Source organism: Microcebus murinus, chromosome 10, assembly GCF_040939455.1.
Source record: "Microcebus murinus isolate Inina chromosome 10, M.murinus_Inina_mat1.0, whole genome shotgun sequence".
In the NCBI taxonomy this organism is placed as follows: Eukaryota; Metazoa; Chordata; class Mammalia; order Primates; family Cheirogaleidae; genus Microcebus; species Microcebus murinus.
The window spans coordinates 14852017-14876100 of record NC_134113.1 but is presented as its reverse complement, the minus strand read 5'-3'; the positions used below and the strand labels follow the sequence as shown (position 1 = coordinate 14876100).

The 24084-nt window shown below is 45.5% G+C and overlaps 1 protein-coding gene across 1 annotated transcript in view; it reads left to right on the top strand.

The window, feature by feature from the left end:
- ABTB3 (ankyrin repeat and BTB domain containing 3) overlaps window positions 1-24084 on the top strand; it is a 287877-nt gene that overhangs the window by 172487 nt on the left and 91306 nt on the right. The window contains exon 3 of the mRNA XM_012772781.2: window positions 17215-17419. Within this exon, the coding sequence (XP_012628235.1) occupies window positions 17215-17419 (205 nt within the window). The remainder of the gene's footprint in view (window positions 1-17214; window positions 17420-24084) is intronic.

Here is a 24084-nt window from a genome sequence, read left to right as displayed (position 1 = left end):
CTAACTGCACGAAGGTCCCCAACTGACACAGGCTGGTAATTCTTCGGCCCTGAGCCCTAGGAAATGTGCCAGGTGCTGAACTTCACGGTGGGCCAAGGGTGCCGTGGCCAGTTGGGTCTCCTTCCCTGAACCCGTGAGTGGGGGCGGGGGGAAGGCAGGGGCCCCCTTCTCACAGGGCCATGGGGAAGCAGAGGCCCTTGGCTCCTCTCCCTTTGGTCTCATCCAACCATGTTTGAGACCTCTGGGACCTTGTGTTGGTTCTTCTGCCTTGCCCCCAAGCTCCCAGTTAACCCCCAGCTGGCAGTCGTTAATTACAGTGTCTGCTCTCTGTTGTTCCAAGGGAAAAAATGAGGGCTTCATCGTAAAATGCCTCTTCCCCTTGCCTTTTCACACTAGACTGTGAACTTGTCGTCCCACTGAGTAGGCAATTGAAACAGGGCCATAAGTTTGCGACTGTGCATAAAAAGGTTTTCTGGGTTCTCTCCTCGGAGTCACCAGAAAGAAAAAAAAAATACACAAAAACAGCCCTTCTTGCTTGGAGAGAGGGGTCTCCCTTGTGTGAAATGCACGTGGGCTCTGTTCAGAAAGCCCCCTGCCTCCAGCCCCTAGGGTGCACCTGTAGCCCTTGCAGGTGACAAAGTGGGCCCTGGAGTCTTGGTATTTCTTTTTTTTTTTTTTTTTTTTTTGAGACAGAGTCTCACTTTGTTGTCCAGGCTAGAGTGAGTGCCGTGGCGTCAGCCTAGCTCACAGCAACCTCAAACTCCTGGGCTTGAGTGATCCTTCTGCCTCAGCCTCCCGAGTAGCTGGGACTACAGGCATGTGCCACCATGCCCGGCTAAATTTTTTTTTTTTATATATATATATCAGTTGGCCAATTAATTTCTTTCTATTTATAGTAGAGACGGGGTCTCGCTCTTGCTCAGGCTGGTTTTGAACTCCTGACCTTGAGCAATCCGCCCGCCTCGGCCTCCCAAGAGCTAGGATTACAGGCGTGAGCCACAGCGCCCGGCCAAGGTATTTCTTGACTATTCCACTCATGCTCCCACCACAGGGCCTTTGCACTGGCTGCAGAGCTTTTCCACGGATACGCTCAAGGCTCCTCCCCCACTTCATTCAAGCCTTTGCCAAAATGTCACCTCCTCAGAGAGGCCCTCCTGTGACCACGCCACCCACGCACCCCTCCCCCACCACTCTCTATACCCTCTTCTGCTTTAATTTTCTTCTCAGCGCTTACTATCACCTGACATACTATATCCATATTTGTTTATTTTCTGTCTCACCCACCAAGACCGTAAATCCCATGAGAGCTGAGACTTTTTTTTTAACATCACTGTGTTCCCAGTGACTAGAACAATGTCTGACACACAGTAGGACTCAATAGATATTTGATGAATGAATGGCAGGTTTCCTACTGAATCCAGAGTTGAGCCTTCTGTTGTTCCATCTCTGTTCCTCCACCTCTCCTTCTCCATAAAACCACATCTCTCATTAGTTTGTACTTAATGACCTAGCTGATACATGATCTTTTACCTTCCTTCCTTCTTCCCTCTCTCCCTCCCTCCCTCCCTCCCTCCCTCCCTCCCTCTCTCCCTCCCTCCCTCCCTCCCTCCCTCCCTCCCTCCCTCCCTTCCTTCCTTCCTTCCTTCCTTCCTTCCTTCCTTCCCTCCCTCCCTCCTTCCCTCATTCCTTTCCTTTCTTTTTCTTTTCTCTCTCTCTCCCTCTTTCTCTCTCTCTCTTCCCCTCTCCCCCTCCCCCTTCCTTCTCAAGGGGAAGTATTTTGGTGAGGTGAGCTACACAGCAATTTACCATGCTAGAGAGTGCCTTGGTTTTCTCATCTATGCTGTGTGACTTGGAGCAGGTGACTTGATCACTCTGATCCCTAGTTCTACCATTTGTGAAAAGAAGATGGTGATATCTCCTCCCCCAGGATTGCGGGAGGTTTGGGGAACAGTAAGTGGTAGCTGGCTGTGGATGGAAGGAAGAGTAGGGAAGGAAGTGAAGGTGCGGTCTCGGCGTGGGTTTGGGCAGAAGGAACGTGTGACCCTTTGTCCCAGAGTGATCACCTCTGGCGTGCAGGAGCAGTGATTTCCCAGGGCTGCACAGATGAGCCTGAGTCAGGCAGGTTAGAGCAGCGTTCCCCCGAGAGAGGCACAGGAAATGATCATAGGTGATGCACAAGACACTTTCTATTATAATTTTAATTGTTATGTATTTTTTATGAGTACTAGAAAAATATTGGTTTTCCATTTATGGCACTGTTATGAAGTTTCCTTTTAAAATGAATTTATTTGTGTGAAAGGATGAACCAATTTAAAGAAAAATATTAAGTAAATAAATTGTATGAGTAGCTCACAGACATGAGAGACATCATGATGCTGATTCCCAAATGGCTAACATTTGGGAAACATAGTTGTTAGTGGATTGATTTTCAAGTAGGCTCCTGGAACCAAACACCAGCTACCCAAACTCACAGCAGCTAGTGACACAATGGATTTGTTGCCTGGGGCTCATGACACTGACAGGGGAAGTGGCAGATAGCACAGAGCAGGGTTTGACCTGGAGCTGGTGATTGCTCCCTGTGCCAGTTCCATCTCCCATGGCCAGATGTCCTCAGAGACATCTTTGGGACCTCTGATCTTGGGGTTCGGCTGCTGCTGCTACTGCTCATGGGAGTGATGGTGGTGATGATGATGATGGTGGTGGTGATGATGATGATGGTCATGATGGTGATGATGATGATGATGAGATGGTTGTGATGATGATGATGATGGGAATGAGACAGTGATGATCCTTATAATAAAGAAGATGGTGATGGTGATGATGATGATGATGATAAGATGATGATGGTGATGGTGATAATGATGAGATGATTATGATGATGATGATGGTGGTGGTGATGATGGGAATGATGACAGTGATGGTCATGGTGATAAAGATGATGGCAGTGATATATAGAAGAATACTTATTAAGTACTTATAGTATACCAGACCCCATTCCAAGTGCTTTAAACACTTTAGATGGATTTGTTCATTTAATGCTATGAGGTAGGCACTATTATTATCCCCATTTTACAGATGACAAAACCAAGGTTGAGTACTTTATATGTGTTACTTGTTTAATCCACACAACAGATCCGTTAGGTCTTAATCATCCCCATTTATGGAGACATTAAGTAACTCACCCAAGGCCACACGGCTAGTTAATGGCAAGTTGGAAGCTCAGACTCAATCAGTCTGAGTCCAAAGAACATGTCCCTAGCCACATGCCACACTGCTCCTCACCCTCCCTGGAAAGGGACAATGAACTAGACATAGTGTCTGCTTTTGAGGCTTAGTAAGGCAGCAGATGTGTGGAAAATTAACTGTGAAATGCAACAGAATTAAACAAGTAACATGTTAGACTTTATTAGTAGGTGTTGCAGGTACAAAGAGAAAAGAGGGACTTGATTCTGACTGGGAGCATCCTGGAGGGCTCCATGGAGGGAGTGGCATTTGGCCACAGCCTTGAAGGTCTTCAATAGTGGGGAAAATGCATGAAAGGGCAATCCAAGGTGCAGAAACAAGAACAAAATCAGGGAACCTGGAAGTGCTGGGCAAGCTGAATGGTGCTCTGAGGAGATGATGAGATGGTATCTCAGCCAAGGCCAAAGACACCCACCTGCAGTGCTTCCCAGCAGCCTGAGGAAGTGGAGGGATGGTTTATGGGCTCTAAATATGGACTCTCTTCTCCAGTCCCTTTTGATTTTTTCTTGTTTTGAACTTTTTAATAGGAGCTTTTGAGGGAGACAGATGGAAAGTTAAGTATTAATATATTCCACCCTCACCTTAGATGACAGGTACAAGAAAGTAAATACCACCTCAGCAAGCTTATTATTCAAAAGTTCATAATTCAAAGTTCAGAAGCCACAGAAAAATTGGATGAGAATGTCATCCACAATCCCAGAAGGTAGAGAAATCCCTGGTCAATACTTCTGGGTTTTTTTCCTGGTATTTACTTAGTGCATTGGTTTTCATAACATAATCCTAATTATGGTGTATGCAATTTTGAATTTTGCTTTTTTTCTACTTAATATTTTAACGTGAGGATTCTTTTTAAGATATTGTAGTTCTATGTAAACATTCCTAATTACTGTATAAGTTTATTATTTTATCATGTGCTTATACTAGAGTTTATTTAATCATTCTCTTTATTTTTGAACATTTGTTTGTCAAATTTGGGGTCCTGAAAGTAAGGTTTGGGTACAAATCCTTGTGCATGAATATTTTGCTGCATTTTTTAATTCAAACATTGGGAGAGATTCCCAGAAATGGAATTACTGAATCAGGAGTTAAGAGTATTTGTTAATATCTTTGCTACATAATGCTAAATTGGCTCAAGATGGACTGAGAGCTGGCCAAGGCTGCATTGGGCTGCCTTTGAAAGAGGGACTCAGGTCACTGGGAAAAGCACAGGTATTAGAGTCAGACAGACCTAGGTTAGAATCTTGTGTGCTTCTCACTAACTTGTAATCTTTGACCTCAGCTTTCTTATCTGTAAAACATCATTTCTCAGCTTTGGCACTGTTGACATTTTGGGCTGAATTCTATGTTGTCAGGACTGTCCTGTGCATTTTAGGGTGTGTGGCAACATTTCCAGCCCCTAGTGGCAATCCCCAATGTGACAATCAAAAATGCCTCCAGCCATTGCTAAATGTCCCCTGGGATTCAAAAATCAGCCCAGATGAGGACCACTAGTATAAAATTTAAATAATTTATCAACACAAACCTTATAGAGTATTGTGAGGATTAAAAACAATGTATTGTTAGGTGCTTTTCACAGGGTCCGGCACAGCTGTTACTATTAATAATAATAGTTTCCCACTGCTGGATGCTACAGAGAGGACTCTGGATAGGACAGAGTGGATCAGCTCAAAGGCTTCTCCCAGCTCCAGGAGTCTCTGGTTCTTTGATTCTGTGGCCAAGCATCCAGCAGTTCCCCTGTCCTCTCAATCCAGTGATCGTAGTATGGCCTGCTATTTAGAAATGGAATTGCAACAGACTTCTGCAATCCTAGCTACAGGAAAGCCCCTTGGCCCTCACAGGCCCTGAGCCTAGTACAGGGAGCTGCCTAGAGTGCAGGCAACTGCATTGTACCAGAGAAGGGATTCACTCTGGGCCACCCCCTGGCACCCAAGCCACCCTAGCATGGCACCATTTTGTGAGCAAAGCCATCACCAACCTACATGCTGCCATGGGGCCTGATAGCCCCCGCATCTCCGTATCCCTGGGACCCCGCTGACAACCCCTACATCCACCCAGAGGGCTGCAGCATTGCAGCACCAGCTGGAACCAGTGGGGTCGTGGGGTAGCCCTATCACTGGCACCCAAACCTCCTCCGTGCTCTATACCTTGGATAACAGGCAGTCCTGAACATCAGAGAGGCTGCTTCCAGGACAGAGGGAGCCAAAGTATGCACAACCCAGAACCTGAGAGCTATTTCCCCTGAGCTGCTGCTGATAATGGACTCGTCCCTTCCAGCAGTCCTGCCCATGTCACCCATGGACCTGAGGACCAGGACCTGGCCATCAACATCACGGCCAGCAGCCTAAGCATCAGCCCATCTAAAGCCCACTGCTGCCACTGCCAGTATCCATATGCACCATTCAGGGTCCCGAGGACCTGTCTGACCAGGGCCTGCTACCTCCAATGCCCAGTGAATCCCTGCCTTCAGCAGTGGGACCACTGTGTACCTTTGCATGCCATTTAGGAGCCTAAATACGGGCCTGCCAAGCCTACTGCCACCACTGCCAGTGCCTGTGTGTGTCCCTCACGGTCCCAAGGACCAGCTCACCCAGCATCCCTGTCCCCGGGAAAGCCATACCACAGCCTTCACAAACAAGCACAGCCTAAGTCACTGAGGAACTTGCAGACACTGCCAATGTTGATTATAGCTGAAGAAATCATACAGAGACTACACTACTGCACCAAAAGCACTTATCCAACCAACACTATAGATAGATCTACAGAAAAAAGTCTTTCCCCATGAAAGGTACTCCATAAAATTACAAGAAGCAGCTATTATACCAGATGCACAGATATCAACATGAGGATACAAGAAACATGAAAATGCAAGGAAATATGACACCTCCAAAGGAAACAGTAATTCTCCAGTAACAGACCCCCAAAGAAAAGGAAATCTATAAAATGGCTGAAAAGGAATTCAAAATAATGCTCTTAAGGAAACTCAGCAGGATACAAGAGAACACAGGTAGAGAGTACAAAGAAATCAGGAAAACAATTCATGATCTGAATAAAAAATTAAATAGAAATGGGTATAAAAAGAACCAGACAGAAATCCTAGAACTGAAGTATTCAATGAATGAAATAAAAAATAAAATCAAGAGCTTCAACAATAGACTAATCAAGCAGAAGAATTTCTGAAATTGAAGACAGGTCTTTTGAAATGATCCACTCAGACAAATAAAGGAATGCAGAACAACAACCAAAAAACAATTAAGAAATCCTGTGTGACATATGGGGCATGATTAAGCAGACAAATATTTGCATTTTGGGAGTTCCAGAAAGGGAAGAGTTAGGAAAAGACATAGAAAACCTATTTAATGAAATAATGGCTGAAAGCTTTCAAAGTCTTGTGAGTTATATATATACTCAGATACAGGAAGCTCAAAGATCTCCAAATGTATTCAACCCAAAAAGGCCTTATTTGAGGGACATTATAGTCATACTGTCAAAAGTCAAAGACAGAGAAGTCTTAAAACAGCAAGAGAAAAATATCAAGTTACGTATAAGGGAATTGCCATCAGACTAGCAGCAGATTTCTCAGTAGAAACCTTACAAGCCAGGAGAGAATGGGATGATATATTCAAAAGGCTGAAAGAAAAAACCTGGTCACCAAGACAATTATACCCAGCAAAGCTACCTTTGAGAAATTAAGGAGAAATAAAGTTTTTCCAGGACAAGCAAAAACTAAGGGAATTCATCTCCACTTGACCTGCTTAAGGGAGTCCTACATCTGGAAGCAAAAGGATCATATCTACCATCATGAAAACACACAAAAGTATAAAACTCAATACTTGTACCCCCCATAATATGCTAAAATAAAAATAAACAAATTTAAAAAAGTATAAAACTCACTTGTAGAGCAAATGCACAAATGAGAAAGAGAAAGGAATCAAATGTTATTACTACAGAAAGCCACCAAACCTCAAGATAATAAGATAGGAAGAAAGGAACAATGAATATACAAACAATCAGAAAACAGTTAACAAAAAGACAGGAGTAAGTCCTTGACTATCAATAACAACCTTAAATGTAAACAGTTTAAATACTTCAATTAAAAAATACAGACTTTGCTTGATGCTTGAGATATAGAAAAAGAAAAGAAAAAAAGGGACTGGCTGAAAGGATAAAAAAGAGAGAGAGACTCAACTATATGCTGCCTACAAGACACTCAGTTTACCTATAAAGACACATATGGACTGAAAGTAAATGAATGGAAAAAGGTATTCCACACAAATGGAAACCAAACACATGTAGGAGTAACTATATTTATATCAGACAAAACAGACTTTAAGTTAAAACACAAACAGAAAAAGAGACAATGTAGGTCATTATAAAATGATACAAGAATCAATTCAGCAGAGACTATAACAATTATAAATATACCTAACACTGGAGCATCCAGATGTAGAAAGCAGATATAATTAGAGCTAAAGGGAGAGATTGACTGCAATACAATAATAGTAAGGGGCTTCAACACTACACTTTCAGGAATGGACAGATCATCCAGACAGAAAATCAATAAGGAAACATCAGAGTTAAACTATACTCTAGACCAAATGGACTTAACAGACATCTACAAAAAATTTTATCCAAATGCTGTGTAATATACATTTTTCTCAACAGCTCACAGTACATTCTGCAGTTTAGACCATATGTTAGGTCACAAAATGAGTCTTAACAACTTTTAAAAAATCAAAATCATGTCAAATATCTTCTTAGACCACAAAGGAATAAAACTAGAAATCGATAACAAGAAGAACTTTGGAAACTGTACAAATACGTGGAAATTAAACAACATGCTCTTAAATGACCAATGGGTCAGTGAAGAAATTAAAAAGGAAATTAAAGAGCTGGGCATAGTGACATATGGCTATAGTCCCAGCTACTCAGGAGGCTTAGGCAGTAGGATTGCTGGAGCCCAGAAGTCCAAGGCTATAGTGTACCTGTGAATAGCCACTGCACTCCACCCTGGGCAGCATAGCAAGACCCTGTCTCTTAAAGAAAAATTTAAAAATTTCTTGAGTCAAATGAAAATAAAAGCATGACATACCAAAACCGATGGTATACAGCAAAAGAAGTGCCAAGAGAAAAGTTTATAACAATAAACACTTGCATCCAAAACAAACAAACAAACAAAAAATAGAAAGAGTTTAAATAAACAACCTGACAATGCATTTCAAGGAACTAGGAAATTCCTAGCAAGAGCAAACCAAACCCAAAATTAGTAGAAGGAAAGACATTATAAAGATCAAGAGCATAAATAAATAAAATTGGGACTAAAGAAAAATACAGAAGAGCAACAAAATGAAAAAGGTGATTTTTTAAAAAAGATAAGCTAAATTTACAAACCTGTAGCTAGACTAAGAAATAAAGAGAGAAAATCCAAATAAATAAGAGACAAAAAAGGAGGCATTGCACCTGATACCACAGAAATATAAAAGATCATTAGAGACTATTATGAACAACTGTACTTAGTGGACAAAAGCTGAAAGCCTTTTCTCTAAGAACTGGACAAGGATGCCCACTTTTGCCACTCTTACTCAACATAGTACTGGAAGTTCTAACCAGAGCAGTTAGGCAAGAGAAATAAATAAAGGGCATCCAAATTGGAAAAGAAGAAGTCAAATTGTCCCTCTTTATAGACAGCATGATCTTATATGTGGAAAAACCTAAATATTTCAACAAAAGACCTCTTAGAACTGATTATTGAATTCAGTACAGTTGCAGGATACAAAATCAACATACAGAAATCAGTAGCATTTCTATACACCAATAACAAATGCTGAAAAAAGAAATCAAGAAAGCAATCCCATTTACAACAGCTACCAAAAAATTACTTAGGAATAAATTTAACCAAGGAGATGAAAGATCTCGACAATGAAAACTATAAAACACTAATGAAAGAAATTCAAGAGAACACAAAAAAGGGAAAGACATCCCATGCTCATGGATTAGAAGAATTAATATTGTTAAAATTACCATACTGCCAAAAGCAATCTGTAGAGTCAATGCAATCCCTATCAAAATACCAATGATATCTTCAAAGCAATAGAAAAAAAAACAATTCTAAGATTTGTATGGAACCACAAAAGACCCCGAATAGCTGAAGCAATCCTGAGCAAAAAGAGGAGGCATCACACTCCCAAATTTAAAATATACTACAAAGCTATAGAAACCAAAACAGCATGGTATTGGTATAAAAACAGACACATAGACCAATGGAACAGAATTCGAGAACCCAGAGACAAATCCATATTTACACTCAACTGTTTTTCAACAAAGATACCAAGAACATACACTGGGGAAAAGACATCCTTTTCAATAAATGGTGCTGGGAAACCCTAGATATCCATATACAAAATAATGAAATTTGATCTCTATCTCTCACCATGTACACAAATCAACTCAAAATGGATTAAAGACTTAAAGGTAAGAACTGAAACTATAAAACTACAAGAAGAACACATAGGGAAACACTTCAGGAGGACATTAGTCTAGGCAAAGATTTTATGGGTAAGACTTCAAAAGCACAGGCAGAAAAACCCCAAAATAGACAAACGTGACTATATCAAACTAAAAAGCCTCTTCACAGCAAAGGAAACAATCAACAGATTGAAGAAACAGCCTATAGAATGGGAGAAAATATTTGTAAATAATTTATCCGACAAAGGACAGATATATCCAGAATATACAAGGAACTCAAGAGCATAACAACAAATCTGATTTAAAAATGGGCAATGAGCTGAACAGACATTTCTCAAAAGCAGACATAACGAATGGCCAGCAAGCATACGAAAAAATGTTAGACATCACTAATCGTCAAAGGAAGGGAAATCAAAACCACCATGAGATATTTTCTTACCCCAATTAGAATGACTATAATCAAAAAGACAAAAAATAACAAATGTTCTTAGAAAAGGGAACGCTTACACAGGCGTTGGGAGTGTAAATTAGTACAGCCACTATGGGAAATAGTGTGGAGGATCCTCAAAAAACAAAAAGTAGAACTATGGGATCCAGCAGTTCCACTACTGGGTATTTATCCAAGGAAAAGGAAATCAGTATATTGAAGACATGTCCACACCCCCATGTTTATTGCAGCACTGTTTGCAATAGCCAAGATACGGAATCAGCCTACATACCCACCAACAGATGATTGGATAAAGGAAATGTGGTGTATATGAAAGCTGTGTGGAAAAGTTTCCAGCCATGTAAGCATTCTCATTACAGTATATCAGCAATAGCTGAGTACCTTCTGGAGAGCCCTGGTATATACACAATGGAATACTATTCAGCCATAAAAAATGAATTCTTAACATTCTCGACAACACGGATGAACCTGGAGGATACTATGTTAAATGAAATAAGTCAGGCACAGAAGGATAAATACTGCGTGATCTCACTCACATGTGGGAGTCCACGGGAGTAGAGTAAAATCATGGTTACTAGAGGCTGGGAGGAGGGTGGGGAGGGGAGAATAGGGAAAAGTTGGTTAACAAATGCAAAATTACAACTAGATGGAGGAATAAGTGCTAATGTTTTATATCACAGTAGGGTGAGTGTAGTTAACAGTAGTTTATCGTGTATGTTCCAAAAGCTAGGAGAGAGGATTTTGGATGTTCCCAATGCAAAGAGATGATAAATGTTGGAGGTGATGATATGCCAATTACCCTGATTTGATCATGACACGTTGTATACGTGTATCAAGATACTACTCTGTACCTATAAATATGTACAGTTATTACATGTCAATTAAAAATAAAAAGGGAAAAAATGGAACTGCTTCTCAGTTCTGTTTGGAACTGTGTTGCTTTCCCCCTGCCCCCTCTTGCCCGCTGCAGGTGTCTGCACACAGCTTTCCTGGAGGGCAGTCAGCGTCGACACCGCTCAGTTAATGAGGAGCCCAAGCCCTTCGAGCCACCCCTCTCTGGGGCGAGGGAGGCCGGGTCTACCTCGGATCTGGCCACCCTTAGAGCTTCCCAGACCCTGCCCTCTAAGTGCGGATTCACCGGAATTCCACCCTCTCTGCAGTTTGCTCAGCGGTTTTTCAGAGTCCCCAGGCGGTGGCTGGTGTGTAGCCACCGCTGCTGACCCGCCGCCGTGGCTCAGACAGGGGCTGCCGGCAGCCCACGGCCTTGGCCTCCCGCGAGGCTGCGCGAGCCTGGGGCCGGGCCTGCGTTGGAGGACCCTGACCTCCTAGCCAAGGGCAGGCCTGGGAAGCCTCCAGGCGTTTCCAGAGCCGCTGGCTGTCAGGGCAGCCTCCACGGTGGCATGCGTAGCTCTCCCCCTGCCCCAAGAGTGCCCACCAGGAGTGCCACCACTGACAGATGCCAGCGGGGGGTGAGCTGAGCTGTTCTGCCAGAGCTCTGGGGCTGCCGAAGCCGCTTGGGGTCTCTGGAGGCCTCACCGTGTCAGTGCTGTGGTTGGCGGATGAGACCCTGCCTTGGCCCTCACGGGGCAGCGTGGTGTGCTGGGGAAGGCCGTGCCCTCCAGGGCCCAGTGGCAGCAGCGTGCCACCCAGTGCCCAGGTCTTGTGCCCAGCGGCGTCATGATTTCGGTCACATTGGCTCTCTGTGCCTCACTTTCCTTGCCTGTAAGGCGGAGATGCAGCAGGACCGGCGTCATTGGGCCACTTAGAGGGGTGTGATATGTATACGGTTCTCAGAACTGCCCGCACCTAGGAAGTGCTCGATGCTGGCTTGCTGCCACCCACAGCAGCCTCAGCCCACGGCCCAAAGCCCAGCTGCTGGCTCCTCCTCCTTGTCACAGCCTTCAGGGAAAAGCTCCCTCAGCTCTGTGCAGGCCTGGCAGGAAGTCTGATCTGAGAGAGAGGAGGCTTCTGTTGATTTCAGAACCAGCTTCAGCCTCCATCGCTGTTAATTCTTCTTCCCCGACAGTGATTTATCTACGGAGAGGCTCCTTGGTCACATATGCAGGTTGACCCACCAGCCACCCCCTCTCCTCCAGACAGTCCCCAACGGGGCCGACTCAGAGAAGCCCAAGCCACAAGCTCCACTTCCTCAGAAGAGGGTGACCAAGCTCTGGGCCCCGACCCACCAAGTCAGTCCCACTCTGGGGCCTGCAGTGGCACAAACTTTGGGAGCCACTTGGGATGTTAGCCTCAGATTCTTCATCAGAGCTGTCCAAGGCCACGCCCAGAAGTGGATTCCAGACTTGTGCCTTTCTGGAGGCCCTGTGGTGTACGATAAAGAACACGAGCCCTGTGTTATGTGTCCAACCCAAGGGTAGAGTCACAGCCTGCCACCTGCTGAATGATGCCCGGGCAAGTCACCTCCTCCCTCGATTGCCCCATCTCTGCAGTGTAATAATACCCACCCCATGTGGGTGCTATACAAACTAAATCAGAAAAATGTACCTAAATGCCCTGAGACATAGCAGGTGCTCAGCATATTGGGTTCTACCTCTGCTGTCTTCTCTTCCTCCACTCTATGTCACTGTCCTCATTGAGAAATGAAAAATATTGTCATTGTGCCCAATCCCACCCCAAAGCTCCCTTTGGGTTGTCTTCTAAGTCCCTTATTCTGCCCAGTGATTGGAGCTGCCCCTCACTAGACTGGACTGGTGTGACTGTCTCTAGTCAGGCCCCTGGCTTCCCTTCCTCCTTCCTCCCAGGGAGTGATGTCTCCAAAAAAATGACAGTGGAGAGAAAAAGGAAGACACAGCAGCCAGGGATCCAAATGCACCCCAAGGGGAAGCTGGACTGAGCAGCTTTGCAGCATAGAATCCCAAAAATGGCAGCCCCAGCGTGAAACAGCAAATCAGGTGCCCGGGGGTCTGAGCGCTGGCAGCACTGTCCCTCCGTGTCCCAGGCACCCAACCTCCCGGTCTCACCATCCAGGAAGGAGGAACAGCAGGCAGGCCATGCGCCCGAGAGAACTGCTTAGTTAGTGCCAAGGGTGCGCCAGGCATTCCCACGTTTTGCACTTGACCCTCACGGCCACCTGAGAGCTGAGTATTATTTCCTCCACTGAGAGTTAAGTGACTGGCCCATGTTTTAAGCAGATAAGTGGCAGGGCTGGGATTTGAACTCTTTCCCCTGACTCCTACATAACTTTGAGCAGGAGTTCTCTGCATTTTCCATCTGCAGGTCCCCTTGGGGCTTCCCTGCCCATCTGCTTCTAAAAGAGAATTTTCTTCCCCAACTCTATTTTTAATTTCTTGTGTGTATTTTCCGGGTGTGGGAAACGGAGAGAGGAGAGGCAGGCTCTGTGCTGGGTGTGGGGAGTTGCAGAGAGGTGTAGGGAAGCAGCCCCTGTCTTAGTTCATTTGTGCTGCTGTAACAAAATTCCTGAGACTGGGTGGATTTATAAAGAACAGAAATTTATTTCCTTGCAGTTCTGGAGGCTGGGCTGTCCAAGATCAAGGTGTTAGAAGGTTTGGGATGGCGTGGTCTGGCTCCCTCTGCTTCCAAGATGGCACTTTGTTGCTGTGTCTTCAGGTGGCAGAAGGCGGAAGGGCAGGAGAAGAGAGTGAATTTCCCCTTTCCCCTTTTTGTTCTAGTCCTCAGCTGTCTGGATGGCGCCCGCCACACTGGGGGAGGGCAGATCTTCCTCAATCTAATGATTCAAAAGCCAGGCTCTTCCAGAAACAGCCTCACAGACCCACCCAGAAACAATGCTTTACCAGCTCTCTGGGTATCCCTTAACCCAGTCATGTTGACTCCTAAAATGAACCACCCCCTGCTGCCATCTGCTAACCCCTTGTATCTGCTGGGCAGGTGCTGAGCTCGGTGGTTTGGGCTCTGGTTAGGTTGTCTGGTGAAGCCTGAGGACTCAGAGGACAAAGAAGTTTCCTTTCTTTTGACAACTCCTATCAGAAATAGTGGCTGCTTGGAGTCTTGTCTTCAAAAGGGTTTTAAGGCAGCATCCATACTTGGTGGAAAAAAGCTCTGCAGAACTCATTCCCATAGTTGACTCCCCCTAAAGTCCTCTTGTCAATCATCTTTTGAGGCAGGGGCCCCTCCCTCAGACAGGAAGCGGAACGTAGGAGGTGAGTCTCGAGCCTTCAGAGGAGAAACTCATCGCCTCTCATTTTGCCTCACTTCCTTGGGTTTGGATTTCAGGTCAAAGTGTCACATTGAAAGGCACAGCAGGATGGTGGAGAACAGGTGGGGTCTTAAGGCCTGGTTTCTGCTGGACAATGGGCTGGGGGATGGGGAAGACAAGCCCACCCCCCAAGTAGGGGCTAGCATGATGTTGGATATGGTGTTAGTTAGGATTCTCCAGAGAAATAGAACCAATGGAAGGGTGTGTGTGTGTGTGTTTGTGTGTGTGTGTGTGTGTGTGTGTGTGTGTGTGTGTGTATGTGTGTGTGTCAAGAGAGGGGAAGAGAGAGAGATTTATTTTAAGGACTTGGCTCCCACGACTATAGGGGCTGGCAAGTCCAAAGTCTGCAGGGCAGAGCAGCAGGCTGGAAATTCTAGCAGGAGAGGATGTTGCAGTCTGGAGGCAGAATTCCCTCCTCTTTAGGAAACCTCAGTGTTTTCTTTTAAAGCCTTCAACTGATTGCATGAGGTCTACCACATTAGGGAAGATAATCTGCTTCACTCAAAGTCTGCTGATTTAAATGCTAATCACATCTAAAAAATACCTTCATAGCAACATCTAGACTAGTGTTTGACCAAACAGCTGGGCACCCTAGCCTAGCCGAGTTGACACATAAAATTAACCATCACGGATGTCTTAGGCAAGTGTCTCCCAAAGTGTGCAGCACATTCCACTGTGTGTGAGATGATTTTAAGTAGGATGGGGCAGTGCATTAAACATCATTGATTAAAGAGTGATTCTTTTAAATTCGTTTTAATCCTAATTAGTTTAAGAAGAGAGGCTCCATTTAATATGAGCCCCTAACACCTTTCTAACACTTGTTATTTATAACAAAAGAAAGCAGGAATAGAATTCAGCTAGAAATTAATTACACTTTTTTTCTCAGATTTACCTTTATAGTGACCTATTTCTGTTAAGCGATATTGATTTTCCACTTATGATAGTGACATAATGTTTCCTTTTTAGATAGATATACTTAAATAAAACAAAAGGGGTCCATTTGAAATTGAGTAAATAATGGTACAGGTGATACTTGGACACAGTAACACTCAGGAAGGTGGCATACAACCATCCAAGTTTGGGAAACACCATTTTAGCCAAGAAAATTTAGAGCTTCCGGGCCCAGCCAGCCTCCCCACAGGAAGCCCCTCCCTGTCTAACAACTGGCGACTGGAAACATGCAGGTTTGGTTTGATTAAGAAGGCTGGTTTCCTTCTCAGAAAGCTGGAGAAAGACCAAAGTGTTCCCAGGGGCTGCTAGAGAGGAGAAGAGTAAGACTGAGCCCCAGTCCTCAAGGAGCATGGTTAAAGTGCATGGATTCTAGAGCCAGACTGCCTGGGTTCAAATCCTGGCTCTGCCACTTATGGTGCATGAACTTGAGAAGTTACTGAACCTCTTTGGGTCTCCATTTCCTCATCTCTAAAATGGGTTTATAAGGGTACTTGCTTTATATGTATGAATTAAAGTGCTCAGAACTATGCCTGGCACAACATAAGTATCATATAAGAGTGAGATGCTAGTCTTAAGAGAGACCAACAAGGAAAAAGGCAATTCTAGCGGCACACTGTGGCTTGTGCCTGTAGTCCCAGCTACTCAGAAGGCTGAGGTGGCAGGATTGCTTGAGCTTAGTTCAAGACTGCAGTGAGCTATGATGATACAACTTCAGTCCAGCCTGGGTACAGAGCAAGAGAGGAAGGAAGGAAGGGAGTAAGGGAGGGAGGGAGGGAGGGAGGGGAGGGGGAGGGGAGTGGAGGGAGGAAAGAGGGAGGGGAGGAAGGAGGGAGGGGAGGGAGGTAGGAAGGAAGGGAGGGAGGGAGGAAGAAGGAAGGAAGAAGGAAGGGAGTGAGGGAGGAGGGAGGGGAGGGAGGGCGGAAGGACGGGGGAAGGAGGGAAGAAGGAAGGAAGGCAGGGAGGGAGGGAGGGAGGAAGAAGGAAGGAAGGAAGGAAGGAAGGAAGGAAGGAAGGAAGGGAGGGAGGGAGGGAGGGAGGGAGGGAGGGAGGGGAGGGGAGGGGAGGGGAGGGGAGGGGAGGGGAGGGGAGGGGAGGGGAGGGAGAGGAGGGAGGGAGGAAGGAAAGAAGGAAGGAGGGGAAAGAGGGAGGGAGGGAGGAAGAAGGAGGGAGGGAGGAAGGAAGGAAGGAAGGAGAAGGAGGGAGGGGAGGGAGGGAGGAAGAAGGAAGGAAGAAGGAAGGAGGGAGGGAGGGAGGGAGGGAGGAAGGAAGGAAGGAAGGAAGGAAGGAAGGAAGGAAGGAAGGAAGGAAGGAAGGAAGGAAGGAAGGAAGGAAAATTCTAACACAGCACCCAAGTGCCTTAATAAGGAAAATGCAGTGTGATGACCAAGTCAGGATAGGGGTCAGTTCCAGGATAATTTCCTAGAGAAATTAATTTATAGGCAGATATCTGGATGACTAGCAGGAGTTAGCCTGGAGAAGAAGGGAGAGAGAATGTTCTGGGCAGAAGGAATAGCACATGCACAGGCTCAGAGGCAAGAGAGGTATAGCCCACTCTCGTGACTGCATGCAAGGCAGTGTGGGCCACGACGCAGGATGTGACAGAGGGTATGTCACGAGGCAAGGGAGGCGGCAAGCGGGAGCCGGGCATGAAGGGCTGCCTGTGCCCTGTTAGAAACGCTGGGTCCCGGAAGGGCAGGACTGAAAAGGTCTTAGCCACCCTCTGCTTGAGACGACACCCCAGATCCAGTCCACCCTCGTGTGGTAAATGCATGAATGTGGGACCTGGAGGTTCCGTGGGACCATGTCAGTTGAACGAGGGACTCCAAGGATCAGAATCTCTGCAGAGATCTTGGGGTACAGCGTCCCTGCAAGCGTGGACTGCCCGGAGGATCTGAAATCTTCCTTCTGTCCGCAGGTGACCTGGTGTCCCGAGCCATGCATCACCTGCAGCCCCTCAACGCCAAGCACCATGGCAACGGCACCCCCCTGCACCACAAGCAGGGGGCGCTCTACTGGGAGCCCGAGGCCCTGTACACCCTTTGCTACTTCATGCACTGCCCGCAAATGGAATGGGAAAACCCCAACGTGGAGCCTTCCAAGGTCAACCTCCAGGTGGAAAGGTAAGGACCGCTTGGCCTCGCACGGCCCGAGAGGAGCTCCCCCCTATGGTGGGTGGTGGGTACTGCCTCCACGGTGTGACAGGCATTAGGGAGGGGAAGGATGCTGGGGGTAAGAATGACCTAGTCCCCAAAACTTGCTAGAGGGATCCAGATGGGAACTTTGTGCCTTGAGTGGGTATCTTAGACCCCCGCAGTCTTTGAAATGGTTTATATAGGACTGGTTCCGTTCAGGGTCAAAATGGCTGGGTCAGGCAAGTGGTCTGCAACGTCCAGAAGGGTAAGGGCCTCTGCAGTGCGGGATGGCTTCCCCGTGAAGGCATTCTTGGGGGATGCCCCCTCCTTGGGTGGGAGTTATCTTCATCTTTTATCCTGGCTGCCCTGGGGCTCCCCGGGGAGACCAGATACACCTGCCCAGCCAGCAGTGGGCCTCCCAGGTGGGCAAGAGGCCAGGGCGTTCTGGGGGAGGCAGTGCAGCTGTTTTGCAGAGAAGAATCCCTGTGAGAAAGGAAGGAACCAGGAGGACTCTAACTCTGTCCCTCCACGTCTCAGGACCTCAGCCTCCCCTTCTGAGAACAGAGGGCTGAACTAAATGGTTGCCAAGGTTCCCTTCTCGCTGGAGAATCCCAGGATTCTCTGAGGACAGTTTCACTCTCTCAGAAGTGGGGGTTCAGAAAGAACCATCAGAGAGAGGCTGCCTGCCTGGAAAAGAGAAGAAGATTCCACCCCCTCACCCTCCCCACTTGCTTGAGCACCCAGTTCAAAGATCATCTCTCCAGTGTCTCACCCATCAGGCCCCTCCTCACTCTAAGGACTATCGGTGTGGTTTCTGTGGATCAGAAAGAGTGGCTAAGAGAGCAGGCTCTGTGATCCAGTCTTCCTGAGTTCAAATCCAGGCTCTTCTCATTAAAAGCCTGGGGAAAAGCACCTTAACCTCTCTGCACCTCAGTTTCTTCATCTGCAAAGTAGGGATGCAAAGAGTGAGTCCTTCACAGGGCTGTTTGGAAATTAAATGAACAATGCCCAGCACATAGTAAGTACTCAATAAATGTTAGCTTTTATTATTATTATTATCATAGACATTATCTGCACGCAGCTGAACCACTCCCTGCTGGGGCTCAATACGGTTTTCCTTTCTGTTACTCAGTGCTAAGTGGTCTTGAAAATCTCACTGGATGCTTTGTTTCTGCCAGGATGGATTGGGGCTTAATTGGAACATGGACTATACAGAGATGGCTTGTTTTTTTTTTTGTTTGTTTGTTTCTGGGTTTTTTGTTTGTTTGTTTTAAGAATCTCAAGTTAGCATCAATATTTCAATCCAGTCTGGAGTTAACTTAATCAGGGGATCACCATCCAGACCAGATCGTAGGTACCTTGTGCGTATTTTCATGCGCAAACGTGCCCAAAATGGAAAAGGTGGTAAAGTGCCCATGGGCAAAAAATAATCTGTCGGACACACCCAAATCTGCCTCCTCTGAGTGTGAATGCTACGGGGTGCGAGGATGGAAACTGCAGCCGCAGCCGGCGGGGTGGCCAGCTCTTCTGCCCCGACCCTGGCAGCCTGTGCAGGACCTCAGTGTCTCTGCTCACCCACCTCACGTCATCTTCAGCTCCTGCACAGTGGTTTCCACTGTCCAGTCTCTCACTCTCAGGGTGGTCCCCCCCCAGCATCTTATCCTCCTCTGCCTCCTGCCTACTGCAATTTGTAATTATGTGTGTATTTCCGTGATTGTTTATTGCCTGTAAGCTTCATGAGGGCACACTGCACATCTGTTCTGGCCATTGCTCCATAGCCAATGCCCAGGTCCACGTCTAGTAGATGAAAGAATGCACAAATGCATTGATCCACCTGCCTGTGGAATGTTTCCATCCGGAGTGCTCAAAACTAAAACCATCATCTTTCCCCCAAAACCCACTGTCCCTCCTTTTTTCACAGTCTCTGAGAATGGCACCACCATCAACCTGGTCACCCCAGTTAGAAAACTGGGATTTGAGACCTACTCCTTCCTCCCCCTAACCTCTTCCAGTGGTCAGCCGGTCTTACTGAGGCCACATCTGCGACATTTTTCTATTCCCTCCTCTCCAGGCCACCGGACCACTGCCATGGTATGGCGCAGGACTCCATTCTTTCTGCTTCAGTTGCCGCAGCTGATGTCTGAACGGCCTCCCTGCATGGGAACCTTAGTGGTCCCCTAGCCAGCTCCATCCCCCTCACGGCCACTAGACTGAAACTTCTAAAATGTAAATCTCCTTATGTGACATCCTCCCTGCTCCCGCTCAACACAGCTGCATGGCCTCCATTACGTTTTCTATTACACAGGGTCCTTTTCTCCTTCTCGAATCTATTTCTGCATTCAGAGTGTCATTGGAGCTGCTGTAAGTTGAAGAAGACCCCCCTAAAGATCCCAAACCTCCTGGGACAAGTTTTAAAGGGCACAAGCTGGGAAAGAGAGCAAAGAGAACCTATCGCAGAATTTGCTGGAGTCATTTATCTTATTCTTTCCATTCATCCGTGGTTGAATTTTCCAGAGTCAGCACAAAACACAAAGTGGAACGTAACATTTTCTGAGTTCTGTTCACTTTGGTCCTCTGCAAAGCATGTGAATTTGGGAGTCGGTCCTTTAGATTTGGATCCCAGCTCAGCTTCTTATAACTCTGAGACCTTGAACATGTTACTTCACCTCTTTGAACCTCTTTTTGTCATCTGTAAAATAAGAACAAGACCATCCTCGTGGGAGTGGTATGAGCAATGAATTAGAAATCACAGCTAAGACACCCAGTGCCTTTCCTGAAACAAGGGGAACCCTGCCCCATCAAAAGTAGCTTATATCATATATCTTTTTTTAAATCTATAATGCTGTTATCACTGCTCCTACAGAAGCCTGTGTATGATTCTTTCTAGAGGAATAGCTATTTCTTCCTGTTTCCTGATGGAATAGGCTTTGGTGTTTAGCATCTGAAAACACACATGGAACAACTTCAGAGGAGAGAGGGCCTCTAAGTGTTTCAGACCAATGTTTATTTGCACCAGCTCTTTACGAAAATCTCCAAACAAGAATTTCCAGTGGGAGTAAGGACTCTGATTTGGAGTTTCTCCCTTTCTCTCTCTCTCTTTCTCTATCTCACTCACACTTTTAGTGTTTTCCGTTAGACTATAAGCTCTTCAAGAACAGGGGCTGTACATTATCTATTTTTGTCCATGCCCAGCAGAGAGCGTGGGAAATAATGGTGAAATAGGGATTGTTTTATTCCTCAAACCCTCTCTTCTTGTCAAAAGAGCCTTTCTTGGCTGAATTATTTGGAAGTTGGCCTACATGCGCCATTTTACTGTTTCATGTGGGAACAGCTTTAGACTTGGCTGCATTTGTTTTGGATAGTTTCATTTTTCATTGTGGGATGTTAAAGAAGCTCCATGCCAGTGTAAGATTTCTGTAGTCCAAGTTTTTCCAGAACTTTGATTACTATTTCTTGAACTTTAAAAAATTTTCAGTTACCTCATATATTTTTATTAAAAAAAAAAAATTCAGGCTAGGTATGTTGGCTCACACCTGTAATCCCAGCACTTCGGGAGGCTGAAGTGGGAGGAATGCTTAAGTCCAGAAGTTCAAGATCAGCCTGTGCAACATAGCAAGACCCCGTCTCTACAATAAAATCTTTAAAATTACCCGGGTGTGGTGGTGTGCACCTGTAGTCCCAGCTACGCTGGGAGGCTCAGGCAGAGGATCACTTGAGCCCAAGAATTCAAGGCTGCAGTGAGCTATGATTGCACCACTGCACTTCAGCCTGGGCGACATAGCGAGATCCTGTCTTTAAAACATAAAAAAAATAAAATAAAAATTTAAAAATTCATATAGATTATACTTAGGCAATATTTATTTTCCAAATAGTAATGACAGATGCAGACATCTTAATTTTGATGATAGGGGCCATGTGAGGCTACTGTTTTTAAATAGAATCATCTTAAGTTTAGGACAAGTTCTTCCTCCCATATATCATTACTGGAAATATCAGTGATTCCTGATACCGGCCATGGGTGATTTCAGTAGTTTGTTACCACAAACTGAAAAAATAGTAGGATAAGTAGGAGTAGTTATCAGGTCACTGGTAATGCCTGGAAGGAACAGGGAACAGCTTTACTCAGAGGACGAGAAAATTCGGTAGTCCTGCCCTCCTCCAGTCTCACCGAAAACAAACCAGGATTTATTCCTAAGCAGTGGCAGCAGTGGTAGCAGTGGCAGCTCTCGCCTCTTTTGCAAGCAGGATGTACAAACAGATGTGGCAGACGGACTTCAAGGAGAGTCACACCCACAGACACCAGTATACAGTCACCAATGTCCCACTGTCAGAGGGGAACTCAGGGAGTAAAACAAAACAGTGTTAATCACAAATTTAAGCATTTACCTTTAAGGAAACAGTTAATAAAGCAAACATAACAGACATTAGAAGTTAATGGCACCCAAATACATCTTTCATGACACTCTACCAAAGGATCACCCCAACACATCACTTCTTAAATTTTTTTTTTTCATCTGTGACGTATGTGACTAGTGAGACTCAACTTTCAGCATATTCCTGTAGACATACTGGGGCTTATGCAAAGCATCCAGCTGCTGGCTATAACTCTGCTCTGTTCTTTTCCACTAAGGAGTATATATGTCAGAATGCAAGTGAGCGGAGGTATCCCTGATACAGTAGCCCTGCCAATCAGGGAACTTAGCAGCAAAAGTTGAACTCACCATGAATGCTTAACGCAGAAAGGAAACCTCTGGGAGCCCCAGTATTGGCAGAAGCTTAACAAATCCTTTCCCCTTCTACATGAGAATTTGACCTTAGGCTAATTCTCTAGCTCTGTTCCCCTGGAAACCTGATCAAAATTGCAGTGTCAACTGTGTTACTAGGCAACACTGCTTATGTTCAAAATGACCCCAGACTGGTAAACTACATCTGGCCCAGTAGTGCTAGGAGTGTTTGTCAAAGACCTAGAGCCTTGGTCTTCCCTGAATACTTTGACTCTTATAACTGTCCGTGTCCTTTTAAGGGACCTTGGAAGTTATTTCTATGGAGTTGTTACAAGAGATACAGGGGTTCATAAACAAGGACAGCTTCCACAGCCACCCAGGTGGATCTCTTCTCTTTGCACCTGAGTGTCACCTGGGCAGAAGATAGCTCCCGGAGGGCTGCGTGAACTGCTGCGAGGACTCCCGCTGAAAGAAACATCTGATGCTGTGCTGCTGAGCCAAGTGTGGCCTAGGACAGTCCCATGAGTCTAAATGTTTGGTAGAACTTAAGAAGATTTGTGGTGCGTTGAAGCCAGAGAGCCAGACTTCGAGGCTACACAACCTGGAACAGTGCCCAAGTCACACCCTAGAATGGTTCCAGCAGAGATCTCGTAGCCACTAGTACTGGGCACACACACTTGACCTCAACCACGGATGCTGGCCATTGGACACTCCAGCAGGACTTCTGCCACCATTGCCCTTGAAGGCCAGGTGTCGTTCTCACTTCCCACCAGCTCCATGGACCACCTGAGTCACACCACCTGCCTGTCCCCTAGCAAGGGAATCTGGGAAGGTGAATTTCTATCTTGTAGAACCATGGATTCAAAATACGAGAAATTCTCCAAACACAGAAACATCACTGGTCGTTCTAGGCAGCCAAAAAAATTAACTAAGGTCCTCTATACTCTTCTAATTTACTTTATTTAAAGTAAATAACACACAAGTCAATAATTTGCACAGTTCGGTACTTAACGACCATTATTAATCAAATAAGTCTCAACTGATTGGCTTAGACACCACAATTGAGAAGCAAAATGTTGCCCCAACATAAGGACTCCTCCTAGGCATGCTGGAAGCCTCAATAGCAAGGAGGAGAGAGGAGAGCTGTTCCAGACATCCCCAGCAGCCTTTTCTCATGGGAAGAATGCAGCTTCCTCAGGGCACAATCGCACCTGGCTCATTTTGCAGTCCCCTAAAATGCCCCGCCCAGAGCTGGTGGGTCTGGAGAAATTCCGAGTCACTGGGTGAATGGGGACATGCTAGAGTAAGAAGACCAGGTATTAGACCTGTTTTCTGCAGGCTTGGAATCACAACCACCATGTAAGTGGTTTCTAAGAAAAAAAAAAAATACATGTTAGATTTTAAGTAAATGACTCAGAAAACAAAGGTTTAAAACATGATCAATTTGTAACTTGAGCATAGAAGCAATTACCTAATCTGGCCAGGGTAAAAATTCCTCTAGTCCTAATATGTTTCAAACTGCAGATTGCAGCCCATGAGTGGGCTGTTAAATCAATGTCATGAAAAGATTAGCAAACAATGCTCGGCAGGCCAAATGTGGCCCACTGCCTGCTTTTACAGAGAAAGTCTTATTGGAACAGAGCCACACCCATTGTTTACATAGTATTTATTTATGACTGCTGTTTTATGGTGGCAGTGTTGATTCGTTGTGACAGAGACTTTAAGGTCCACAGAGTTGAAGATAGTATTTGGCCCTTTCCAGAAAGTTTTTGTTGACCCCTAATGTGAGTTGTAATTTTCATTTTTATAAAGTGAACTAGAATTGGATTTTAAAAATCAGAGTAGTTTGTCTGAGGTAAGTAGTTTCATGAAACTTTTCCCCCCCCCAGTCATAATAACCTAACTGGAGTTGATTTACTTGCCCAAGGT